This window comes from Melitaea cinxia, chromosome 5 (assembly GCF_905220565.1).
Source record: "Melitaea cinxia chromosome 5, ilMelCinx1.1, whole genome shotgun sequence".
Taxonomy (NCBI): domain Eukaryota; kingdom Metazoa; phylum Arthropoda; class Insecta; order Lepidoptera; family Nymphalidae; genus Melitaea; species Melitaea cinxia.
Window position 1 is genome coordinate 10,682,181 of NC_059398.1, and position 25,615 is coordinate 10,707,795.

At 35.3% G+C, this 25,615-nt stretch overlaps 2 protein-coding genes across 2 annotated transcripts; one reads left to right on the forward strand and one right to left on the reverse strand.

Moving 5' to 3' along the window:
- LOC123653579 (serine-rich adhesin for platelets) lies at positions 1–22,830 on the forward strand. The gene is made up of 6 exons (XM_045589571.1): positions 1–189; positions 17,024–17,182; positions 17,985–19,308; positions 20,034–20,631; positions 21,537–22,369; positions 22,532–22,830. Exons 1-6 carry the CDS (start codon positions 127–129, stop codon positions 22,630–22,632), a joined length of 3,078 nt encoding a protein of 1,025 aa, XP_045445527.1. The 5' UTR covers positions 1–126; the 3' UTR covers positions 22,633–22,830.
- On the reverse strand, positions 22,827–25,482 carry LOC123653581 (NIF3-like protein 1). The gene is made up of 5 exons (XM_045589573.1): positions 25,246–25,482; positions 25,026–25,157; positions 24,773–24,949; positions 23,853–24,049; positions 22,827–23,038 (listed from the first exon to the last, which is right to left on the reverse strand). Exons 1-5 carry the CDS (start codon positions 25,443–25,445, stop codon positions 22,854–22,856), a joined length of 891 nt encoding a protein of 296 aa, XP_045445529.1. The 5' UTR covers positions 25,446–25,482; the 3' UTR covers positions 22,827–22,853.
- Positions 25,483–25,615: the final 133 nt, after the last annotated feature.

Sequence of the window (25,615 nt, forward strand, 5' to 3'; positions counted from 1 at the left end):
TAGAGCCGACAGTAGGCTTCGCGCCAGCGCAAACAGCGAACGTGATCGCGCTATTAAAGTGCGAGTCATCTGACCGCGAGTGTAGCTGCAGCGAACGAAAAAATCGAACACAGCGACTTACCAAGGATGGAGGTAGCGGGAACGGGTCAATGGCGCCGAGAATGGGCTGGAACCGCTGAATACGGGAAGGTAAAGCTAATGGAATATTTATACCAAATAAATTACTTTTTAAACCTTACTGAAATGCACAGACGTAACTTTGTTTATAAATATAAACATAGTTGCTAATCAATTTAAATAAAATAAAATAAGCATTAAATAGTGGTAGGTCTGTGTTTAATAGGGTTTTTTTAAAAAAATATATTCATATAAGTTTCTGAAACTTTCCTTTTTCGAACTAGATGACTGTAATTCTTATAGCAAAGATTATGGCATTTAAGTTTACAAGCGGTCATTGCCAAAAGTGTAAACTTGTCATTTCCTAATATGGTTTAAAAACTCAACGTGACTCGACCGCTCAGGTAGTAGGTAGTCTCTGTTGATAGGCGAAAATGAATCATTCACACTGATGAAATAAAGGTCAACAACAGTTCGTTTCATGTAGATGGACTGAACCAGTTTAGTGAAGAAAAAATTAACAATAAATAGATAAAAATAGATCTTAATTGACTTGGTATAGGAATACTAAAATTTATTTCGTATTGTTTCTTTGTTTAAAAACTTGTTAGGTACATGAAGAGGCAACGGAAATACATTGCTGCTACATAATTATTATGTTTATGTATAGATACACTACGAACCGAGAATTTCTTAACAAGGTCAAAAATCATAAAAATATTGTAGAAGTTCCGTTCGGCTTAATAAAGCCAATCTATTTTGTTTGCGAGAACATTTTTTTATTGTAATTGTACACATTGTCTAAATTATTAATAAACTAGCTGGTCCCGGGACTTCGTCCGCATGGAATTTAACAAATGGTTATTGTTCAGTTCGCAGAGTTATAAAATAAGTAAATTTCTAAATTCTAAAGCAATTAAAGCCTATGTTAGTCCTTATTACACCAGCTATCTGTCAGTAAAAATGCCCTCAAAATCGGTCCAGCCGTTTCAGAGATTAGCCGGAACAAACAGACAGACAAAAATTGTAAAAAATGTTATTTTGGTATATCTACCGTGTATATACATTCATATGCATTTAGTAAAAAGCGGTTATTTTAATATTACAAACATACACTACAATTTTATTTATTTGTATAGATTTCACAATAATCCTTTTTCAAACATTGCGTTATGCTGTTATTACTTAATTAGCATAGTATTTAATTAATATGGTAAAATAATGGAAAAGCTTCCCAAAAATACGAACAAGAAGTAATAATATTTCTTATACTTAAAGTACATAGGTACACTTGTCTTTGCAAAACTTGTATTTATAACCGCTCTTCATACCGAAGCCTAATTAACTTGTAAATTGTAAAAGAGCTTCGTGCTTCGAAGATTTCGTTAGTTAACGCTCTTATAACCCGCCACACTTGAAGGCAAATTCTATTTATTTTTTTTCTTAAAAAACCAAAAGTTTTCAGCATTTAGCTTTGCTTAATCAATGACTAGTTGATAAACAAATATTTTGTGATGCATAATGTGTTTCTAAATTACCCTTACGGCTTGTTTCACCAGGTGTCGATAACGCTATTTGAAAATGTAATCAGTGGCGGCCTTAGGGTTAGGGGGTGGCTAACAGGGCAATCGCCCGGGGCCTCGTTCTTGCAGGGGCCTCGTTCTTGCAGTGGCCTCGCGCAACGACCCAAGCAAATTTTAAAAAATATAGATTTTTAAACTATATTTTTTTAATTAAAACTTGATTTTGATCCTTAATTATTTATTAAGGTTATAATTTTACGATAAATTAAAATAAAGTGAGTTAACTAATTCATTCATTAGAAACATAATTGAAAAATTAATTATGTAGTACTTGAATATCGCGCCTCGAAACACTCGAAGATCGGTTTTTTAATCGCACTCGGATTAGCTATACTACATATATATCGATCAGAGACATAATGTTCTGCTCCTCTATCACTTCTAAATCTGAATCCTTAAAATGACCCCAGGTTTTGGCCTATAACAATTACTTTTTTATCGTTATAATATATACATAGATATATACTACCCTTACCTTACCAAAAAATAATCTAGAAAAATTCCAGCATTGTTGTTAAATTTGATTTGTGATCCTGTCATAGTTGATTTTTTTTTTAATAAATTGACAATACTTTTTATTTTGTTGCTGAAAATGACATTTTTATAAATTTTCATGCTATAATGTCAATATTAATATTAAAATGTATACAGAAAAATTATCATTAAATGCGATTTTAAGATTTTTCAACTTGTGTGACGACGAGTCTATATATTAGCTCACTGTTCACGTAGACTTCTAGATGGTATACAATAGAGATATTTATGTTTAGATACATATTATGAGATAAATGTAGGTACCGTACTATACGAGTATAGGTATAGTACGTGGAATGAGTTTTTAATATGGAACTTATTTTATCCGATAAGTTATTAGCTCCGGAAGTAGAAGAACATCATTCTTCCCATCGTTAGGTAAACAGATCTCATCGTCAGTATGTAACAAAAGGAGGTATGTAATGAATTTAATATAAGGTGGAAGCATTTGTCAATAGAGAAAGCGTTACGTGAGGAATTTTCTATTTCTTACGTCTTGTACTTTATTTTTGAGAAGAAACTTTTTCATTATGTAGAATTTGTGTGCTTATTCCAATAGTAAAGTTTTTCTATAATTTATAATTTTTATTATCAGTTATGACATCGTTTTGTTGGCGACGACTCTACATTTTATTTGCTAAGCTATGTACTTGTTCTTTTATTTTTTTTAACATTCTCTAAACTACTCGTACTATAGTCAAAATTAATAACATAAGAGATATATATATATCTAGAGTTGCTCAAAAGCGCTCATTTCATTATTTAGCGCTAAGCGCGTTGATGTCTTTTATTCGACATGCATTATTTCAAAAGAGTAATCAAATAATTTTGAAATCTGAAACTTGTAATTTCCATTTGAGTATAAAGAAATTTTAATTGTAGTTGTAATTAAAAAAACTTATGTAGTGATTGGGACGCATCACACCAAATAGAAATAACTAAATGCTGCATTTGTTTATAGTAAATTGCTTAATAAAAATTAATATGATATTCTAAGACATTCTATATTTTTATACCTAGTCGTAAGCAAAACTTAATGTGTACGATATGGCACGATTTATGGGGATAATAGTGTGATATGCCGGAAATTCTGCGTAAAGGCCGTTCTGAGGTTACGGCTTCCAAACATTATTTTTGTGTGCATCATTATTTTGAATACCATTATTGTAAAGCAATGACGAATTAAACCGAATACGATTTTACCGTTGTTAAATTTGTCTTGCATTGACCTTGTAGTCGTTGGTGAAAGACAACTTGAGGAAACCTGCATGTTACGAATATTTCCGAGAGATGTAGGTTGTAGGTATATCCGCTAAGAATGTATTTAAATGTTTTAATTATGTTGAATACTGTTCATAATATCACTCGTAGAAATATGAAACAAAAACAACACATCAGGAAAATATTGTTACATATTAAATACTTATATTTGCACTAAAATGATAATACATTAGTCTGAGATTTGATTTATCTGTTATACCATAAAAGAGTTGACTCTTTTTAGTACTTAAATTTATTCATGAATATATAATGACGATAATGTGAATCAGCGTAAACATATATACAGAAAAAGCTAGTTCTCCGCGGTGATGATTAATTTTTTAACGTCATATTATTTTGAAATAACAACTCGGGGATTTCACTCATAGGTAGCTTAGGTACCTACTTATTAATATTGAATCCTATGAATCCTATAAAATACATAAAAACCCATAAAACTGGTTATGCCAATTAAAAATACTAGGTTATTAAGTACCTACTTAATCTAATACCTTAAAGAAAATAAGGTTTTGATTTAGCTTAGTTATTGTTAGATGTTAAATCAATATCAGTAGATTTAAAAAAAAATACTACTATGGTACCTATTGTTTTTTTTCGGCGAAGTTAATTAAAAGGTAAAAGTCTAAAATGAAGTTTCAACTGTGAATTGTTATTATTGTATTTGTAACATCTTTTTATTAATAAAAAGCGTATAAAATTTTAACTTAATAAACTAATATTAAATGAAACACGAAGCCCGCGAAAACGAAGCTAGTGCAGAGGGCACTATCTTCGTTTTCAATTTGCGTAAATGTAGTTAAGTCTTTGTAACAGATCCTTTTTTTATCATAGAGAAATCCTTATGGTTACTCTCCGCCCGGGGTAGAGGGAGAGTTATGTCAGACACTTACTGACTAAACCTGCGTTGTACCATCGCAGCGCAATTAGCGTGATTACGGGTACGCTTTCGACATCGTCCACAGTCCCGCCTGCCATTGTTCAAGATTGAACTCCTCAACTTCCCAAGTCTATTCATTTTATATCGACAAACGTGCCAACTAAAATTTAGCTTGTCGTCTTATCTCACGAGGTCTTGTGCATCCTCATTACGGGGGCAAGAAATTGGCGTTATCGCGGCGTCTCGACTATCTTGCGGCGAATAGACTCCGCTGAGACATCGGATTTTCTCAATCTTTCTGCTTCCTCTTTCTGTCAGATTACAGTCTCACAGAAGACGAGCATACTTTGCGAAGATCTCTCACTTTCGACTATAGATTTAAATTATTTATTATTTATTTCTAAGGCCAGCAGCGAGAGATCTGAACCCACAACAGCAATCACTGTTTGCTGTGGCTCCTCGCATGTTCGACACTCCCGACGAACGTGTAGAGAGGTATCTTCAATAGCACCATACTAATGACATTGTGGTGTTGGCTCCTTTCTAGCAATTTTCCAAAGAAGCCCCTAAAGCAACCATGCCCTGAGAGGACTTATATCAGCCGGTAGGTTAACGGTCTTAAGGCGCCTCCCTGACCAAAACGCCGCGCTAGCCGTTTTTTGTGCACTTTTTAGGAGCTATCTACTTGTTAATGGAAAAAAGAATCAAACTAATAAAAACACAGTTAAATTCTGCATAATTTTGATTATACAATGGTAGAGTTTTTTTTTTTTTTTGAAGGAATAGATGTTAAATAATCTCCTTACAACGATACCACAAAAATGAGAAATAGTGATTGATAATATGCATCTCCTCGTAAAGTAAACATTATTTTATTTTGCAACCGACACCAATTGATAGACAATTGAATACTGAACAATACGTAGTCATCATCAGATCAAATAAATTTAAATGAGACCAAATGACACACACCTCTTTTCGATTAAATTTTTTTTATCGAAATCGGTCCACCCAGTCAAAAGTTCTGATATCCACATACATAAAAAAATACAGTCGAATTGAGAACCTCCTCCTTTTTTGGAAGTCGGTTAAAAAGTTGAAAGTATTCATTATGAACGTAAGTGTAGTGACTGAATTCATTACTAAAATTATTTACGCACCAAAAAAATAAATTTAATTTACTTTTTATTGTACACAGCAATATATTATATATTATACTAATATTAAATAAAACATATTATATATATATATATACATATATATTAAAAAAATTTTTTAATGAATGCCATGTCTACGGATTCCAAGATCTATATTTTTTACGCATATTCGTAAGTTGTTTACCAAATGGCGCTAGTAGTGTTTTACGAAGTATTGTAGAGGTGGGGTGCGGCAAAGAGGGAACGAATGCTCAAGGTTATTTGGTCAGGGTAGCGCCTTAAATAATTACTGTACTGCGGACGCCGAAGTATCCTTCTGTTTTTAGCTGACAAGTCACCGGCCCAGATAGGAGCGCCATATAGTGCCATTGATCGGATTACTCCTGAGTATAGCCGTCTACAACCAGCATACGGTATACCAATCCCAAGAATTAATCTTTTGAGGGCACCAATAGCTGAGACAAGCCGTAGGACTAGTTGCCAAAAATACTCAGTGAAGGACCATCGACTGTCAGTCGCGTCAGAGAGTACTAGTAATAAGCCCCAAATGTCGTATGGCTGACTTTACTTCTATCGGAACACCGTCTACAACTATGTGAGTACCTCGTGGAGGACTTTTTCTAGGTCCATGGAAGCAGAGAGCCTTCGACGTATATAAGGGATAAATGCTACCTCTAGCCCCAGTGTTCGGATTTTACCCAATATCCGATTTACGGCCGTGAACTCATGTGTGCTGCCCATAGTCACCACCCTAGGTAGGCGGGTTTGGTGACCGCAGGGCTGGCTTTGTTGCACCGAAGACGCTGCTGCCCGTGTTCGCCCTGTGTATTTTATAGCCAGCAATTTAATAGTTATCCCGCCATCGGTCGGTATTATAAGTTCCAAGGTTGTAGTGGAACTGCGTTAACCCAGTCGCCTCTTACGACACCTAGCGGGAGAGAGGGGGTGGCTATATAATAATAATAATAATAATAATAATCTTTATTGGACACAATCATAAATTATACAATACAGATTACCCTGACTCCTGCACTAGTTTGCACTGTGTTGCAGTAGCCAGTATCCTCCCCTTAAATATATTTAATAACAAATTATGCCCTTAAAAACCAATTATTATCAATTCAATGGTACGAAAAAAAAATCAAAACTAGTTAACATTAACATTAATAACTTTAAACTATAATTAACATTTAGATGGAAAACATGTGCCATGTGTGTTTAGTTGTTCACTATTTATTACCATGTGTATGTGTGTGTGTGTGTGAGTTTGTGTGTGTGTGTGTGTGTGTGTGTATGTGTGTGTGTGTGTATGTGTGTGTTTGTGTTTGTATATATGTCTGTGTATATCACGTCAGTCAATAGTTATTATTTAACTGTTATTAAAAGATTCTCTGTAGCGTTGTAATCTAGGCATTTTAACCAGGCAAGTAATTTTTCCTTTAATGTATAGTTATTAAGTGTTCTGATGTTGAAAATTGTGTTAATTTTATTATAAAGAGTTGGAGCATGGTGATTGTAATGTTTTCGTCCAAACGCTGTTTTCGTAGGATTTACCGGACATCTTTTTATCCTTTTGTTCATTATAGGTAAATAAGGTACACACTTACTATGCATTACTGCCGTAGCCACACAGCACAGGTTTTCAATTTTACAAGATCCTAAACTTGAATGCGATATAGAAAAAACAAACGAATGTAAAAAATACTAAAATGTATTCGTTTATAGTTTTTGCGCCTATTTTCTTTATATTTGTAGGGGTGTTTAACCAGACCGATGTCAATGACCAAGAATCGACCTATTAGGTACTGCAGTCCCCACATCCGCTCATTGTGCTCAATACTCTTATTTCATCATCATCATCATTATCATTACAGCCTATACAGTCCACTGGCTGGACATAGAACTCCACAAGTTTACGCCAAAAATAACGTGAACTCATGTGTCTTTTATTTCAAATTCACACAATGCTAATGACTACGAAACATATGTATATGTAGGTAACAAGTGACCGTTATCTATTAAAAAAAAATAATGCCACTACATACGATATGACGACTGAGTTGCGACCTTAGTTTTGTTTTCATTTGGTATATTCATGACGTCATCTGATCTGTACCTTACCTTGATCCATTATTAAAACCAGTAAATATTATAATATTAATACTTATAGGCATATTAACCCATGCGGTTTTACTCATATCACGATGATTACAGCCCGTTTTTATAAGACATAAAACGTGATATCACTTGTAGGTAAACGTCAACGTTTAATCAAATCAATCAAACGTTTAATCAAAATCGGTTAAAATATGTTTGATACAGTAACAAAGTGAAAATATATTTATGGATGAGTTGGTCTCGCTTTGTTTTAATTTTTGTTTTCATATCGAAAAATTAAAACAGAAGTGTCATAAACTTATAATACAGCATCAAAAATATATTTGCATGTTGGCGTTAAGCATGAAAAAAGAAAATCCAATCGTATTAGTAAAATGTGTACAAATTATTTAAAAATGTGTAATAGTAGGTAACTTAAGAATATTAAATATTTACTAGCTGACCCCACAAACGTTGTTTTGTCCTATATGTTATTAACCCCCTTAATCCCCCCCCCTCCCTTATATCTTAGGGGTATGAAAAATAGATGTTAGCTGATTCTCAGACCTACCCGATATGTACATAAAATTTCATAAAAATCGGTCCAGCCGTTTCGGAGAAGTATTGTAACTAACATTGTATCACGAGAATTTTATATATAAGACTAGCTGACCTCGCAAACGTTGTTTTGCCACATATCTTATTAACCCCCTTAATCCCCCCTCTTATAACTTAGGGGTATGAAAAATAAATGTTGGCCGATTCTCAGACCTGCCTTATATGCACACAAAATTTCATAAAAATCGGTCCAGCCGTTGCGGAGAAGTAGGTATTGTAACTACATTGTGACAACTAATTTGTAATTACATTGTAACATTGTGACACGAGGTGAATGTATGATTTTGTTATTATAATGTGAATGATGATTATAAATGATGATATAATTATTTATATGAAAATTAATACACATTTTTTGAGCAATATCTCGATTATTTTATGTACTTAACTAGACATATCTGTTTGTTTCAAACTTAATTAAAATATAATTAATGGAAGCCAACACCAAATACCACTGTCAAGTAACTTTTAAGGATATTCCAGTAAACACACTTTACAAACGACTACTACAAAGCTTCTTCTCAGTGCATTGAAATAATATTCTATTTTTTTTTATGTTTATGTGACATGTGATAAGATAAATCTATAATAATATATATAAAAGCGAAAGGTCACTCACTCATCACGAAATCTCCGAAACTATAACACCTACAAACTTGAAATTTGGTAAGTAGGTTCCTTATAAGACGTAAGCATCCGCTAAGAACGGATTTTACGAAACTCGCCCCCTAAGGGGGTGAAACGGGGGATGGAAGTTTGTATGAAAGTCCTATGTTTTTGAAGTAAGAGACTTGAAATTTAAAATGTAAGCTCTATAGATGGTGAAAAGGTGTCCAAATAATGTATCTTTAGAAATTAACTCCCTTTTGGGGTTAAAACGGGGCACGGTGGGCTGACTCACTCATCGCGAAATCTCCGAAACTATAATAGCTACAAACTTAAAATTTGGCAGGTAGGCTCTTTATATGACATAAACATTCGGTAAGAACGGATTTTACGAAACTCGACCCCTAAGGGGGTAAAACGGGGGTTGGAAGTTTGTGTGAAAGTCCCATGTTTTTGAAGTAAGAGACTTGAAATTTCAAATGTAAGCTCTATAGATGGTGAAAAGGTGTCCAAATAATGAATCTTTAAAAATCAACTCGCTTTTGGGGTTAAAACGGGGGATGGTAGGTTTACTCACTCATCACGAAATCTCCGAAACTATAACACCTACAAACTTGAAATTTGGCAGATAGGCTCCTTAGAAGACGTAGACATTTGTTAAGAACGGGTTTTACAAAACTCAACCCCTAAAGGGGTAAAACGGGGGTTGGAAGTTTATATGACAGTCGTATGTTTTTGAAGTAAGAGACTTGAAATTTAAAATGTGTACTCTATAGATATTGAGGAAGTGTCCAAATAACGTAACTTTAGAAATCAACTCCCTTTTGGGGTTAAAACGGGGGATGGTAGGTTGACTCACTCATCACGAAATCTCCGAAACTATAATAGCCACTAACTTGAAGTTTGGCAGGTAGGTTCCTTATAGGGTGTAAACATCTGCTAAGACCGGCTTTTACGAAACTTGACCCTTAAGGGGATAAAACGGGGGTTGGAAGTTTATATGAAAGTCCTATGTTTTTGAGTAAGAGACTTGAAATTTAAAATGTAAGCTCTATAGATGGTGAGGAGGTGTCCAAATAATGTATCGTAATCTATATATATAAAAGAGAAAGGTCACTGACTCACTCATCACGAGAACTCAAAAACCGCTGAGACCATCCAGTGGTTTTTAATCCATCCAGGATGGACAAAGATGAAATTTGGTAGGGAGGTAGATTATAGTAAGTAGACGTCCGCTAAGAACGGATTTTGCGATATTCCATCGCTAAGGGGGTTTAATTGGGGTTGATAGTTTATATAAAACATATAAAGCAGCTATAAGTTCGCCTGATAGGTTATTTATACTGCAGCCTAAAAATAAAACTAAAAATGTGGTGTATAGAGAGGTTTTAAAATAACTATTAAATTATACTAAATTGTGCCTTTTAAAAAGTTACTCAGTGTGATAAGCATTTCAAGTGACTTAAATAAAAAAATAATTTGCGTTAAACATCTTAATAGTAATGCATATCTTCATAACCACGCGGACGTAGTCGCGGGCAACAGTTAGTGTATTATACAACAAAGTCCCCAAAAGTGTATGTGATCGATTCCCACAAAATCTACTGAACGGATTTTCATGCGTTTCAAGAGGAAGGTATAAGGAACGGCTAAGACAATTTCGATGAGAGTTTCACTGGAAGTTTGCCGGTAAAACTTTGTGACACACTCATTTTAACGCGGGCGAAGCCGCGGGCACAGCTAGTAAATATATATAAGTATATTTAAAACATTCTTAGGTACCTACTCATTAATTTTTTTATAATTAAAATGTATTATTTATATTAATAGCTCTATAACAGACTTCTTTTAACAATAGAAGTATTAAGTACATAAGTATCTAAGTGGAATTTAGTTTTTATGTTTTGCTCTGTTACTTTAATGCGCGCGGCAATATCAGCGAATTGCGCGGTTACAACGATGCTTAATTTAAATATCGCAATCACAGTCACCATTTCGTTTCGCCCCCGCGTTCAACGTTCACGTCATTCACAACAATAAATATGTACTTATCTTTTTCGAATGAAGGTCGAAATGAGAATGTGTAGCTTATTAAACTCACATCAAAACCTACTTACTAGACATGCAATCAAAGAACGACAAGCTAGGGATTCTTTTTCGGGTACAGTATGACAGCGGGTTACATGTGTATACTTCACCCGAATCAAGACAAATATAATAAAATAATAAACGCCTCACTCTCAACGGCCCCTAAGGCCCCTAACCAAATTATAAGATTTTCTTCTATGTCGAGGGTCTGGCACAATATGTTTTTTTTTATGTCACTAGGTTGGTAAACAAGCGTACGGCTCACCTGATGGTAAGCGATTACCGTAGCTTATAGACGCCTGCAACACCAGAAGCATCGCAAGCGCGTTGCCGACCCAATCCCCAATCCCCCCAGGAGCTCTGGTCACTTTACTCACCAACAGGAACACAATACTGCTTGAAAACAGTATTATTTTGCTGTGATCTTCTGTAAGGTCGAGGTACTACCCCAGTCGGGCTGCTCCATATCCATATATATATGTGTCACAAGTGTAACCGCTTTGGCCTCGAGAATCGGTCGGGGTTCGTAGAGTGGCGGCGAGCGGGCTGTGGTGTCCCGCAGGGATCGGTGCTGGACCAGATCCTGTTGGACATCGTGTACGACTGGGTCCTACGAGGCCGTCTCCTCCCCGGGATGTTCTGCGCTGATACTCTGCTCTCTGCTACGCGGATAACACCCTCGTTTACTCCCGGGGACGAGACTACAAGGAGGCGGTGCGGCTGGCCAAGGTCGGACTTGTCCTTGTGATCAGCCGCATAAAGATCGCGGGACCGGACGCAAGGGACCCCCACTGGGAGCTACCCTGCAGATCGGAGAGGAAAGGGTCAGGATGAGTCCCCAAATCAATCGGAGGACCCAGCGCCGCCCGCAGGCAGCTATATTCCGAAGTCTGCCGGAGTATGGCGACGTACCCCGGTTTGGGCAGATCACCTCACTGCAAGGAATAAGGCCGCACTGCGGTCTGCGAAGAGGATCATCGCGGTGAGGGTGATCCGGGGGTACCGTACGGTATCGTGGGCTGCAGCTACTGCTGTAGCCGGCGACCTCCCGTGGGAGCTCGTGGCGGAGGTTCTTGCCGAGACCTACTCATACGTCTCGGGTAGGGGGGCTATCGGTGAGAACCCCGCGTTGGACGGGATCCTATGGGTGCGACGGATGGGGTAAGAAGCGCTAATGCGGAGGTGGGAGGAGGACCTGGCGGAGCAGCCGTATAGCACACGCGTAACGGCTGCATTGCGCCAGTCCCTGAGCGGTGGATGCGCCGTAAGCGCAAGCCCAAGCAAGGTGAGGACTTTCCGTCTGACGCAAGTTCTCACCGGGCACGGCTGCTTTGGTGAATACTTGTGTCGGACGGCCCAAAGGGATACCAAAAAAAAAACAAAAAAAAAGTATAAACGATTAGCTTAACCATGGGAAACACTGTATGGCCTATACAAATTTTCCATGAACGGAAGATAGGAGCCGCGGCCGCCAGCGCAACTAGCTAGAGCTGTGTCCACTGGGCGAACGTTTATAAAAAATAAATTAAAGGTTATGTTTCTGCTTGTAAATATGTATATATCCGTTCTTTGACGAAGTAAAATTTTTCGTTTCCTAGGCATTTTACAAAAGACCGGAGTATACACTGACGGTAACCTGTACAACTTTGACAGTAATTCTGTGTTACAAATCACAATAAACTAATATACGAACGACTTTGAATTAAATTCGAATTATTTGAGTGAATTGCGTTGAAACGATTTGTAAATAATGTAAACTAAAAATGATAAAAGACACTATTTTAAAATAAAAAAATTTTGGGATTTTTTTTTATGTCAATATAATTTTGTATGTAAGATGTACCTATAAAAAGTCGAATCGGGTTAGATCAATTCTCGTATATGATATCTGCATAAAAGTAAATATCATATAAAAGTAAATATCTAATTAGTAATACCTACTTAGTTTTTTAACCATAGCGAGCTTTCTTTTATTTTAAAACATTTTTAATTTATCTTAGATTCTATAAAGCCAAAAGTAGGTGCCAATTATCAGTGACGTATTTTAGATCCAGAGTCCCGGGTCATTTCAATTTGCCACCCCATAAATTAAGGGAAAAAGTAAAAAGCTTTTTTTAGTTATCCATTGTTGTACGGTCAGGCCGCTCGGGACATGGCCTTTTTGACCTTAGGGTAAATCGCACATGCCTATTATAAAATAATAACATTCATACGCATACAATTTTTGTAATTAATATAATTGTACAATGATTTAGTAAAATAGCCTTTTTATTGAATACGTATACCTATATCTACGTGTAGGTACACGAGTACAACAGTTATTGGTTTGTCTTCAAGTCGATCAGATATATATTATATAAGTATTTTTATCTATTCATTTGCAAGTTTACGTTGCAAGTTGCGCAAACTTGATCTAATTTACGAGATTAGATATTCTGTTACCGCAGTCATTTAATCTTTGTTTGGTAATTTATTTACATCCATTCTAAAGCTACACGCGGAATAACATCAATACTATGCATTAATATAATTTATTGTAATTTATGTATGGCCAAAGACAAACATAATTTTTCTTCATGAATAATATAAATTTATATTCGTTAAAAATATTGAAAACTTGACTGTTTGACATATAAATGTATTAATAGCTACTGGTTCACTCTTATTATTAGAATTATAGCGTGTCGCAGGTCATTTCATATCCAACATAAAAAAAAGTCTAAAATGATGAAAATAAAAAAGTCTAAGAGAATAATTCACCGAGTAGTTCCGCAGTCAGCATCGTGAAAGATTAGATTTAAGCCTTCACTTTCACGGAGAGGCTTCTGTCCAGTAGTGGATTGTTTACAGGCTATTACTTTATAGTAAAGTAAGACATTAAAATAAATATTACGAAGAATAAGCCGCAAATCAGTATACACAGTTTTTTCTTTCTCTCTTTAAGAGATTTTTCGATTAATTTAAATGTGGGATAAATTTTAATGAGGGGATAGGGTCGGCATCGCGCTTGCGTTAATTTAAAGGAAGAGATTACAACGAAAATAAAAGGAAAAATAAATTACGGGCAGTCGAGTTCGGGAAGTGGTAGGGAGATGGGGGTAAAAAACGGTTTATCTCGATTTACGGCTAAACTACAAGTCCTATGTACTGCAATGCTGCAGTGCTGCAGCCATTCTGCTGTTCTGCAGAGCACCTGTGCTGGTGTGATGTCGTGCTGCACAGCACTGTGCTGCTGCGCTGCAGTGCAGTGGTGATCCAACTATGTCACAAACTATAGGCCAAAATTTCATCATCATTGGCCTCAGTCCGTCTATTGCAGACGTTAAACAGTGTCAGACAGACACTGTGTCGCCTAGGACACTCTTCAAGAAAACGCAAAGTTGCCTAAGCTCTGCGCCACCTTCTCGATCTCACTGGCTAGGCCCACATAAACGACGATTCGATACGTGTGGAGACAGTTCGGCTGTAGGAGTCTTTCGCATTTTAGAGCTATGCCACGAATGTTTGAGGGAGACCCCATTCCGGGTTTAAAATGAAGTTTTCCTTCTCCAGGACCCTGATGATTTTGAGCCAGGTTTATCCCTCGGTCGCCTTTTACGCCCCCACGAGAAGAAAGGGCAGGGCTATTCTACTCGGCCGACACCACACGGCATGCCAATATCTATGTTGTGTATATTTGCAAAAGTATTTGAGTCACTGATATGCCCATACATACGATCTTGTTGTAGAAAATGCTTCTCAGAAGATCAACCTGGTTTTGTTGAAGCAAGATCAACGGTCACTAATTTGATTTTGTTTGAGAATTCGTTGGTTGAAGCTTTGGATAAAAATACTCAAGTGGTCGTTGTACACTGACTTCTGCAAGGCATTCGACTAGGTTCTACATTGCACATTGTTTAAGAAGTGTTTTTGAATGACATTAGCCGATGCTTTAAAAATGCCTCTGCTCTTTTATACGCTATACGATGACCTTAAGCTGCTACGAGTTATAAGTGTAAGTAAAGACGCCGATCTGTTACAGATAGATTTAAATAATTTAAAGAAATGGAATGACAAAAACGATATGCAAATTAATCCCGGTAAATGCTCATAAAAATTACATTCACCCGAAAGAGTCCTCCCATACGAACTCAGTACCTATCTTATGGTGCTGTTGAATTGGAGTAAACGGATTCGGTTAGAGATTAAGGTGTTATTTTCGACAAAAATATGTCTTTTGTTCCACATATTAATGAAATTGTGAAAAGCACATCGAGGATGTTGGTCTTTGTTATTAAAAATGGAAGAGCCTTTATGAGACCCCAAATAAGGATAACTCTTTATTTTAGTATAGTACAAAGTCTGTTGGAGTATGCTAGTGTAGTATGGCGTCCACATTATGCTGTACATATGTTTCGAATTGAACGGATTCAGAAGAGGTTTTTGTGGCAACTTACCTACTCGCAGAGACTAGCAAATCAGTTGAAGTCTAACAACGAGCGGTTAAAGTATTTTAAAATACCGTCTATTACCGAAACATTTGCATACATAGATTTTAACTTCGTCCAGGAGCTAGTTATTAATAAAATAGATTGTCCACCACTATTAGAAAAATAATAATTTTAGAGTCCCTCGAAGGTGCCCAGAAAACTTACAACACCCCTCTGCCCTCCACTTCGGCGTACAGTCCTAGGAGCCAACTCCGCTAGCCCTAGACTCGTGACTACCGTGTTTTATTTGACCAAGTTTCACCAATAATGACTAGTAAGATTTTAAGTAAAAATAAAAAATAAATGCGTATGTGTGACAAATACATGGTAGTGGATGTATCTTTTTTTTGTAGATAATGTATTTTTTATAAAAAAATTAAAAATATATTAGCATTCTTACTCCTCTATATAAACTAAATGCATAGTTTACGATTCTATAAAGGACATACAGGCAAACATTCATTTTTATTTATATAGATTAATCAATTAGTTTGATGATGTTCTCATAGGTGTAAAATATTACTAAACTAGTTTAAACATTTATACAATAATTCATTAACAGTTATTCATTTATTTATTTATTTTTTTAAATATATAGACTAGCGCTTGACTGCGATCTCACCTGAAGGCAAGTGCAGATGCAGCCTAAGGTGGTGCGCGCTTGCCTAGAAGATGCCTATTCACTCTTGATTTAAAGATACCCAAGTTATAGTTCGTTGGAAAAACGGAAGCCGGAAGGGCATTCCAAATTTTTGCGGTGCGTATTAGGAACGAGGAAGCAAATCGTTTAGTGCGAGATCGTGGAATTTCAACCACATAGCGGTGCAGATTCATGCGATGCCTTGCGGTTCGGTGGTAGAAAGGTGATGGTGGAACCAAATTGTATAGTTCTAGAGCACACTCTCCGAAATATAATCTGTAAAATACCGACAAACAAGCAACCTTGCGCCGATGTTCGAGACTTTGAAGTCTAGAGCGAACCAGCGATTTGTCACCGATGAGTCTTCTGGCGCGTCGATCCACAGAATCCAAAGCAGCGAGCTGGTACTTGGCAGAGCCATCCCATAAGTGGCTGCAGTACTCCATACACGATCGAACTTGTGCTTGGTAGAGAGTAAGAAGCTGTTCCGGTGTGAAGTACTGCCTGACTTTATTGAGGATACCAAGTTTCCTACCAGCAATTTTTGCCTTGGACTCTATGCATTGTCCGAAGTTCATATTAGACGAAATATTTATGCCTAGAAGATCAATACTATCGGTGATCGGTACAAATACACCCCGGAAAGTCGGCGCTAATGGGAATGGACTCCGTTTAGCAGTGAAAAGACACGCTTGTGTTTTGGAAGCATTAAACTTGACTAGGTTGGCGTCACCCCAATCGGATACCTCTTTCAAAGCTAAATTCATGCGTTCAACCAGGGCCTCTCTATGCTCATGAGTTTCAGCCCCACCAGCTCGGGGACCGGACACGTATCTCTCCGTAACAGTGCTGTCATCCTCGTATCCAAAGATTCATTAAACATGCACACTTACAACTGTGTGTCTATTACAGTCCCTACGGAACTATTAATATTTTGGGTAATTATTAAATTCCAGGTAATAGAAGGAGGGGTGACGCGACAAGTGGCGCGCGCAATGGAAGTCCTGCACGCGACTGCTCCGGGCGCGAGAATGCGAGTCATGCGCGCCGCGTACCATTCCTCCGCGGGACCTGGAGCACCGGCCTCCTCTTACCTGATGCACTCCTCCCGACAAGTAAGTGGTATCAATAGTGATGTAACGTGAATTGTATAATTACGTATTTAATTATTTATTATTAATTCCCCAGTAGCAACTACATTCTCCTCATCATAAATATACATAAAAATTTGGTTTTTAGCAAAACCTCGATGCATGCACTAATTTGCAGCGGGATCTTAGACCATCAACCCCAATCCCTAATCTGCCGGCCGAGATTATATTTCAATCCATTTTCTACTTTTAGTATTTCAATAACCGATCGGCGAGGGCGGATCGGGTTTTTTACTCTCGAACGGTCTCTGAATCCATCGGACTCAAAGCACGTCATTTATTTTTCCAAAATTTTTTCATAATCCTGACGGTTGTTGTATGTCTTTTTTTAACATTCGTTTTTTTTTTTTTTGTTGAAGCTCCTTTTACAATTCTTTCTTTAACAGGAAAACAGTACCTGAGTCAGTTGAAGATGTACCAACTAAAGGTGTATTTTTAAAAACGTTCCTTTCATGCTCCTCGTTGCCTCCACTTAAAATGAAACTATTATATATTTTTACTTTTGGAGTTTTACCCGAAAGACTTAGCGCTCGTTTTTAAGCTTGCGGGATCCGCGAATCCGCGTTTTGGAGGGGTGGGATCCCGCTGGTCAATAAATTGAGGGATTGAAATCAGTAATAGTAAAGTAATAAAATATGGAATATTTAAAAATACTGATGATAAAAATGTATATACTCATGCTCGTACATAATTATCAATTTTTGTAATATAATAAATTTCACGTTAGAACTAAACATTTCAAGATATGTTTTTTATTTTATTTCAGGTTATATCATCCGGGTACAACTTTTTAGAACCATCGTCTCTACCGTCTAAGCCTTTAGAAATATCTTCAACTCCCTTAGAATCGTCACCTGACAGCGAAGTAGAAAAAGAGAATTACAAAGTCACTGAACCTGACGACTATGATATATCTAAGCCGTCAAAATGGAGAGCTTCGTCTAGAAACAATTCAATTCGAATGCCCAGCGAGGAATCATCTTCAGCAGATAATGCAAGTATAATTGATCTCGATTCTAGAGCGAGTAGCAGAAGCACGTTAAGGAGAAGTTTCCGAAATAAAGAAGATGTACAAAGGGTCCATAACATTAACACAAGAGTTTCTCCTTTACTAGATGCACCTATAGCACTAAGCACATTAAAGTATACTTCCCTTTTGAACGGTAACGATGAATGGAATAATAGAAGAAAAAGTTATAGCTTCGAAGATACATCTCCTATCACTCAAAATATATCGAATAAAAAAGATTCATTTACAATGGACTCGTCTACTGATAGTGGAATTTGTAAATCATCAGAAATAGTCAACGATCACTTTAATAGTAAAAAGTATACAAGTTTTTCTGAAAAAACGAACGATAAACAAGAAGAATCGTTTACAGATTGGCTTTCAAGAAATAGATTAAAAACTTACAAAGATATGACGCCATCTAAAAAAATTAATACTCCCGACTCACAAAGGAATGGAGATAAAATTGCAGTAAAATCTGCTGGTAAGGTAACTATAACTCTACCTATAGAAAGTCACAAAGATATACAAAGATATACTAAAACATTAAAATCTGATGACTGTGATCGACGAACTAAAAAAGTGGAATTTTGTAAAACAGAATTGCATTTTGCAGTAGATACGGGCACGGTTAATATTATAGCCACTGATGAAAAACCGCCACCTTCCAACGATTTTAGACGAAGAAGAAGTGCTTTCGTACCTTTAAACGAAAGAATTGAAAAATCCATTACTCTTTTTGGAGAAAAAACTGAATTATCTGAAAACAATGTCGAAGAAAATAATATTAGTTGCGATTTTGGGGATGCCGATGAGAATACAGCAGCTACAAAAAGTATTCTCAAAAATAAAATCCCAAAACCCAAACCATATCTTCTAGGAGAGAACATGGTATTTGGGAATTTTAGTGATATTACAAAGGATTTTAGTGACAGCAAAAATTCAACAACTTTAAGTGCCGTTTCTTTGATTAATAAACAATTATCAAAGAGGCGGCACAGCGACGAAACAATTTCTAGCAATGCAAGCGAGAGCGAACTTAGTGGGACCTTCGATAATTCCTTGAGGACAGGATCTAGAGGTAGGTACAGTGTTATATTACACATATACTATAAAATTAATAAATAATTATCGTAATATTTTTTTTTACAATTTAATAGTGTTATCCATTTCAAGCATTATATGAAGAATTTTAAAACTATTAGACAAAGAGTTTAACAAATATATGTTTTTGTTAGCCATCCAGTTTTTTAGCCAGCAAGTCAGTTTTTACACTAGACAAAGACTAGGCTAGGCTATCGTGGCTAGATTGATCATCTACAAATTAATCTCGTAACACCTACGATGGGCCATGTTGGTTATGTAGATACATGACCAACATGATGACCATTGATGTCCATTGTTTATAATATAGATTACATTGAGAAAATCAATTTGCTGCAGCAGTCTGTGAGCACATAAGTGATCTAATTCTTACAAGAAAAACAACTCATGGGTTTTTTTATTGTGTGCAAAATAACATATATTAATAAATATAGATCCAACCTCTGTTCTCCTGAATGTTTACCCCGGTTACCCATACCTACAATAAAATTGCCCCTACTCTCACTCTAAGCAGCTTTTGAATTTCTTACAGTTTGGATATTCTTTATTTCACATTAGTTTCAATTCAACAAGCTTTTTTTCCGATAATACTATCACTAAAATAATTTATATAAAAAAACTATAGATCTTATCATTTTGAATTCCCTTATGCACTGCACTGCTTTCACTACAAAATTCGCTAAATTTTAAAATTTATTACAGGTCCACAATTGCGAGGGAACTCAACCCATAGGAACACTACAACTACAACTTCAGACTTAAACACACAGCTTAAAGACAGCTCATTTAATTTAAAAAGTTCTTCATTGTCCCGGACAGAACATAAGCCTAAGATAAGAGAACTTCGAGGAAGTGACTTAGCATACTTTGGAATCGATAACAACGAAAATTCTAAAAATCTCCATACACAAGACAATTTGCAAAAAGAAATATTTCATTCTGTAAAACTGGTAAAACAAATATCCAATAGTGTTTGTAATAGCGAAGCAGATTCTGATGAAGCGCCTGAATATCAAAATATATTGCCTAAGTACATAGTAACACCTACTCCGAAACCACGATCGATTTATGGCGATGAAGTACGCAAAAGAAACGAACCAAGGCTTTTGAAACCAATCATTGAACAAGATTTTGAAAAAATAGGATCAGCTGATGACGGTCGATCACTTTCCAAAAAAAGGAATGACACGTCTAAACCATTGTATGTTGGTAACACGTCACCTACTAAAATCACAAAAGAAGGAGTATCAAAACATAAAGACGTCAAGAGAAGTGTTGCAAATGATTATCCAATAACAGAGTAAGTTTTCCAAGAGTAATTCAAATTTATTTTTTTAATTACATTAAACAATAAAATTTGTTTGTTTGTATGTGCAAATTCAAATTATTCATCAAGAAAGATAAAAAATCCAAAGCTTTTAGTTATTACTAGCTGGCCCGTGGCTTTGCTCGCGTAGATATTGATTATATTTACTAAGAGCTGATAAAGTAGTGCGTAGTTATTAGGTATATTAGAATAATTTAGAACCTCTTTGTTTTCCACTTGTATCGACTTTTGACTAGCAGAGTTCAATTTTGATCAGGCTTAATATAGTAATTGTACGAAAAAAAGTCTCTCCTTAGATCTACTCCAGCCATTTTTAGATAATTTCAGTAATACGAACTAATTCCCTATTTACCAGCCAGAATTTAAGCAAAAGCTGGAATTCTTATTTATTTAATACGCAATCAAAACCCTAAAAAAAATCTTGCTTCTAACCTACGATATGATAGTCATACTTTTAGATATGGGGCGCTAAATTCGATTACTAATGGAATATTTATTTATTTATGTAGCAGTTCCACAAACGTATGAGACATGTATTTAATCAGTAGAAAATGTCAACACCTATTTCACTCATTTAAGGGTAGAATCTCCACAAAAACTGAATTAAATATTTAATCATCTTTAATAACGGAAAGCAGTATAAGTCCCATAAAATCGGTTAAATCCTTTTAAATATTAGCCCGAACAAACAAAAAAACATAGAGAGACGTTTACTTACACAATTGTTTTAAAATCGAAGACAAACACTCCAATTTTATTTACATGTGTAGATTCATTATAGCGAACAGCCCAAAATTTAAATCAATCAAACAAGAATTGAAATTAAGGCAACAAACAGCGTATAATCGAGTTTTTAAAAATTATCTTTTATTTTTCAGGAAGAACAAAACTGCATCTTTGAAAAAAGTTAAGGACAATAAAGAAAACCATTCCACAAATATAAAAACAGAAAAAAGTAAGCTAGATGCTCCTTTGTATATTAATTTACAATCAAAATCAGAAAAAATATTTCAGTCACCAGGAAATAAAAATTACAAATCGAGTGATGAGCGAAATCCAACAGCCACAATTGAATCTAAGCTTTACACTAACTTAGTGAAAAGTACTACAAAGGTTGACAAAAACGATATATCTGATAAAGTGAAAGAGAACAGCCGAGTTAGAAGTAGAGATGAATTACTACATGAAAATAGTCAGAAAACTAAAAAATCGAACCCTCGGCGGACGGAAAAATTAATTACTCCAGACCATTTACAAGAAAAGAGTGTTAGACAACGCTCTCACGACAAAAACAATATTGGATATAGACATAATAAGTATGAAACCTATAATACTAACTCCTCTAGAAAAAAACCTAGTAAGGATGTTACGAAAATGGTTGAACATAATATCAGTAAATCTAATAAAACACACGAATTGAAGAATAATTTATCTGACAATAGTGTAAGCAATCATAAAACTACAAATTATGTTAATCGGACCGTTGAACTAAAAGACAGCTCTAGTGAAAATAAAATATCGATAAAACCCAATGAAGATAAAATCAATAACCAACAAATTATTAAATTAAATAGTGATAAAAAAGTCGAGAACTCAACTTCAAATGCCAAATCGGAAAAATCTTCAAAGCCTAAACGTAGTAAATATGTAATAAATTACGATGATAAAAACGGAACCGTTTCCTCTATTTGCAAAATAAAGTCGGTACCTGGTACGTATACTAGAAAATTGATTTCAATTGAAAATAAAAGCCCCCAAGAACATACTAATAATAACAGATTAAACAAAATTGCTTTGAAAAAGTAAACTTCTGCATGCTATTAATAACAAAAAGGAAGGCAGATATGTGACCACCTCAACATAAACATTTCAGTCCAGCTCAACAATGGAAAGTCGATGAAAGGCAAAGACGATCACAAGAACAGAAAATGGATATCAAGGGACTATTTTAAAAGATCTTGCCATATACTATAACAAAGTATTTCTTCTATTTCATTATACAATGTATTTAATATTATTTAAATAACGTTGATCGAAAGAAAAGTCGTGGATATTTAATGTTTTTATCGTTTAATGTTATAATAATGATCTCACAAATATTTAATATTAATTTAGTGTGCGCCTAACACTGCTGCTACATAACATAATAATAATAATAAAAAAGAACATAAACTTTGTTTAATTTATTTTATACCTTATACTGTAGACAAAGGATCTTTATCAAATTCGCTGACGATTACTTTGACTTTGTTGTCGAGCTGGCTTTGAAGATGAGATGAAAATCCGGTTAAAAAGCCTCTTTCAGAATCGGAATGATTCGTGAGAATTACTGATATTCCTCTCTGTGCCGCGTCGAGGACGTCATGATGAAGCATTTCACCTAAATAGATAAATTATTCGTTCAATAGCAAATAGTTGAAATTTTAAACATTTTTTTCACATTTTATTTCAAAATATCTAAAAGTAACTTTACAATGTTAGATATTTTAAAACCAAGAACAAGTGGTTAACTACTTTAATTTTTGATTATTATTATTTTATAACGTAAAAACAAAAATTGCAAGATGATAACGACTATTTGATAAAAAAGATTATAGGATCATTGAAAACCGGTCGAAAGTGGTTAAGGTTTACATGTAATCACTAGCGACCCGCCCCGGCTTCGCACGAGTGCAATGCTGATACTAAATATACTACAGAATGTCTTTATTTATAGTATGAAGCTAGCTTATAGCATGGTTATTAACAATAACAACATTCAAATATGCGTCGTTAGATTACACGTTGTTACAGAATGCGTTGAAGAAATAAAGGTTCACTGCTCGTTCCCCGTAGGTGATAACGTGATAATTTGTAGCCTATATGTTGACCCGACTTCTTGATATTATTCGTGCCAAATTTGAAGTAAATCCATGCAGTACTTTTTGAGTTTATCCCGGACATACATAGAGAAAAACAGACAAAAAAAAACTATATTTTTGGCTTCGGTATCGATTGAAGATCACACCCCAAGTATTCTTTTAAAAAAATATTCAATGTACAGTTTTGACTATCCTACCATTTTATTATATTATTAGATTTGCAATTAGAACTACCTTTTAGTTTTTTACCACTACCCTTCCTCACCCTTCTTTAAAAAAAATATGGTGCTTTCATTCCATGTTAATACAGATTGCGAAAATTAAATTACCTACCCGTTAAAAATAAATCAGCAGTTGGAACTTTTTTGAGCACAGAACTTCCAGAACCAGCACAAAGGGCTACACTTCCTATATTATCCGTTAGAGTTCTTTCTTTGCCAAGGGCTAATCGCACGTGTTTTAAGCCAGTTAAAATTTTCACACTTTTTATTGCTTCGGATAAACTAAATCCAGATTCTATACGTAAAAAGCTAAAAAAAAAAAAATTATTATTATAGAAATAATTATAGAAAATTGCGAATTAAGCTGTTATTTGACATTTTAAACTTATAAAATCACTTCAGCCTATCGCAATCCACTGCTGGGCATAGGTCTCCACAAGTTCGTGCCAAAAATGGCGTGAACTCATGTGTGTTGCCCATAGTCACCACGCTGGGCAGGCGGGTCGGTGACCACAGGGCTGGCTTTGTCGCGCCGAAGACGCTTCTACCCGTCTTCGGCCTGTGTATTTCTAAGCCAGCAGTTGGATGGTTATCCCGCCATCGGGTAGGCTTGCTAAATTCCAAGGTGGTAGTGAAACTGTGTTATCCCTTAGTCTCTTACGACACCTACGGGAAGAGAGGCGGTGGCTATATTCTTTACTGCCGTACAGCTTAAACTTAAAAAATACTAATATTTAAACAAATTAAGTACTAAAGTAAACTCGTATTAATTAGGAGCCTACTGCTGGGTACAGATTTTTTTCTATAAGAAATCAAATACCACGATGTAAACATGGCTGTATACGTAGTTTTGATATTATTTTGTAGTTGTTGAGTTAATATGTAAGATTATTAAGTAAACGAACTCACAAGAAGATAATAGGTATGTACCTTTTTAACCGATTTTAAACAATGCCTTTACGTGCGCAAAAAGAACAGTAAAAATAACAGGTTTAAAGTTCTAAGAGGTCCATATTTAATAAAAATAAATACCGTCCAGCTCCTGTATTTGGGTCTTCGCCAGGCATTATTGGAATAGATTCAACAAAGGGAAAAGCACAAGCAAGCCAATCATTAACACCACCCTTGACAGAGTCCCAACTTGTGTGGGGTGAATACAATGAAATGCGATGTTCTAGTAGTAATGACACGATTCGTTCTTTCCATGAGCTGAAATCAGAAAGAAAACAAGAATAAAAAGAGTTCATACATACAAGAAACAATTATTACAATAATAATTATGTACCTCTGAATGACAGTTTTTAAAGGCGCGAATATCGGAGGATGGTAGGAAATAATCATTTCACAATTATGTTGTTTGGCCTCTAGAGCTACAGCTTCAGTTAAATCGTTTGTTAGTAAAATTTTATTTATATTTCTGCAATAAATTTTGAACGCTATTTAATGTTTTAATAAGTAAACTAATATTTATTTATATTAAGTACCTACCTATAAAAATAATTTACCTGGGTGTATAGGGTTCAACCAATAATCCAGTATTATCCCAACTTTCGGAAAGTAGTTTAGGTGCAAACTTTTCCAGTACTGATATTACATCATTTAATTTGACACCATTTGATTTTTCACTCATCTTGACGGCTGTTGTGCAATACTTCCTCAAATGTATGTTATTTAAAACCTGTTGCCTTGTTAATTTTATAAACATTAGATAGGGCCTTAAAATGAAACTGAAAAAACATTTTTTACATATAACAACTAAAGTTACATTGAAATAGGAAGGAGTGTTAAAAATTAAAATGAAATATCAAACATTTTCAACATAAGTGACATTACTTATTATTTCTCACTTTGATTTTTTTTTAAGTAAAAATAAAA

What these genes read in the sequence shown, in the direction of transcription:
- LOC123653581 (XM_045589573.1), bottom strand. Translation starts at nt 25,445, where the DNA reads ATGTTTATAAAATTAACAAGGCAACAGGTTTTAAATAACATACATTTG. An exon ending in GTTGAACCCTATACACCCAG is followed by an intron (nt 25,158 to 25,245) that starts GTAAATTATTTT and finishes AATTTATTGCAG; the next exon opens with AAATATAAATAAAATTTTAC. An exon ending in CCAAATACAGGAGCTGGACG is followed by an intron (nt 24,050 to 24,772) that starts GTATTTATTTTT and finishes TTTTTTTTTTAG; the next exon opens with CTTTTTACGTATAGAATCTG.
- LOC123653579 (XM_045589571.1), top strand. Translation starts at nt 127, where the DNA reads ATGGAGGTAGCGGGAACGGGTCAATGGCGCCGAGAATGGGCTGGAACC. An exon ending in AATGATTATCCAATAACAGA is followed by an intron (nt 20,632 to 21,536) that starts GTAAGTTTTCCA and finishes TTTATTTTTCAG; the next exon opens with GAAGAACAAAACTGCATCTT. An exon ending in CAAAATAAAGTCGGTACCTG is followed by an intron (nt 22,370 to 22,531) that starts GTACGTATACTA and finishes TAAACATTTCAG; the next exon opens with TCCAGCTCAACAATGGAAAG.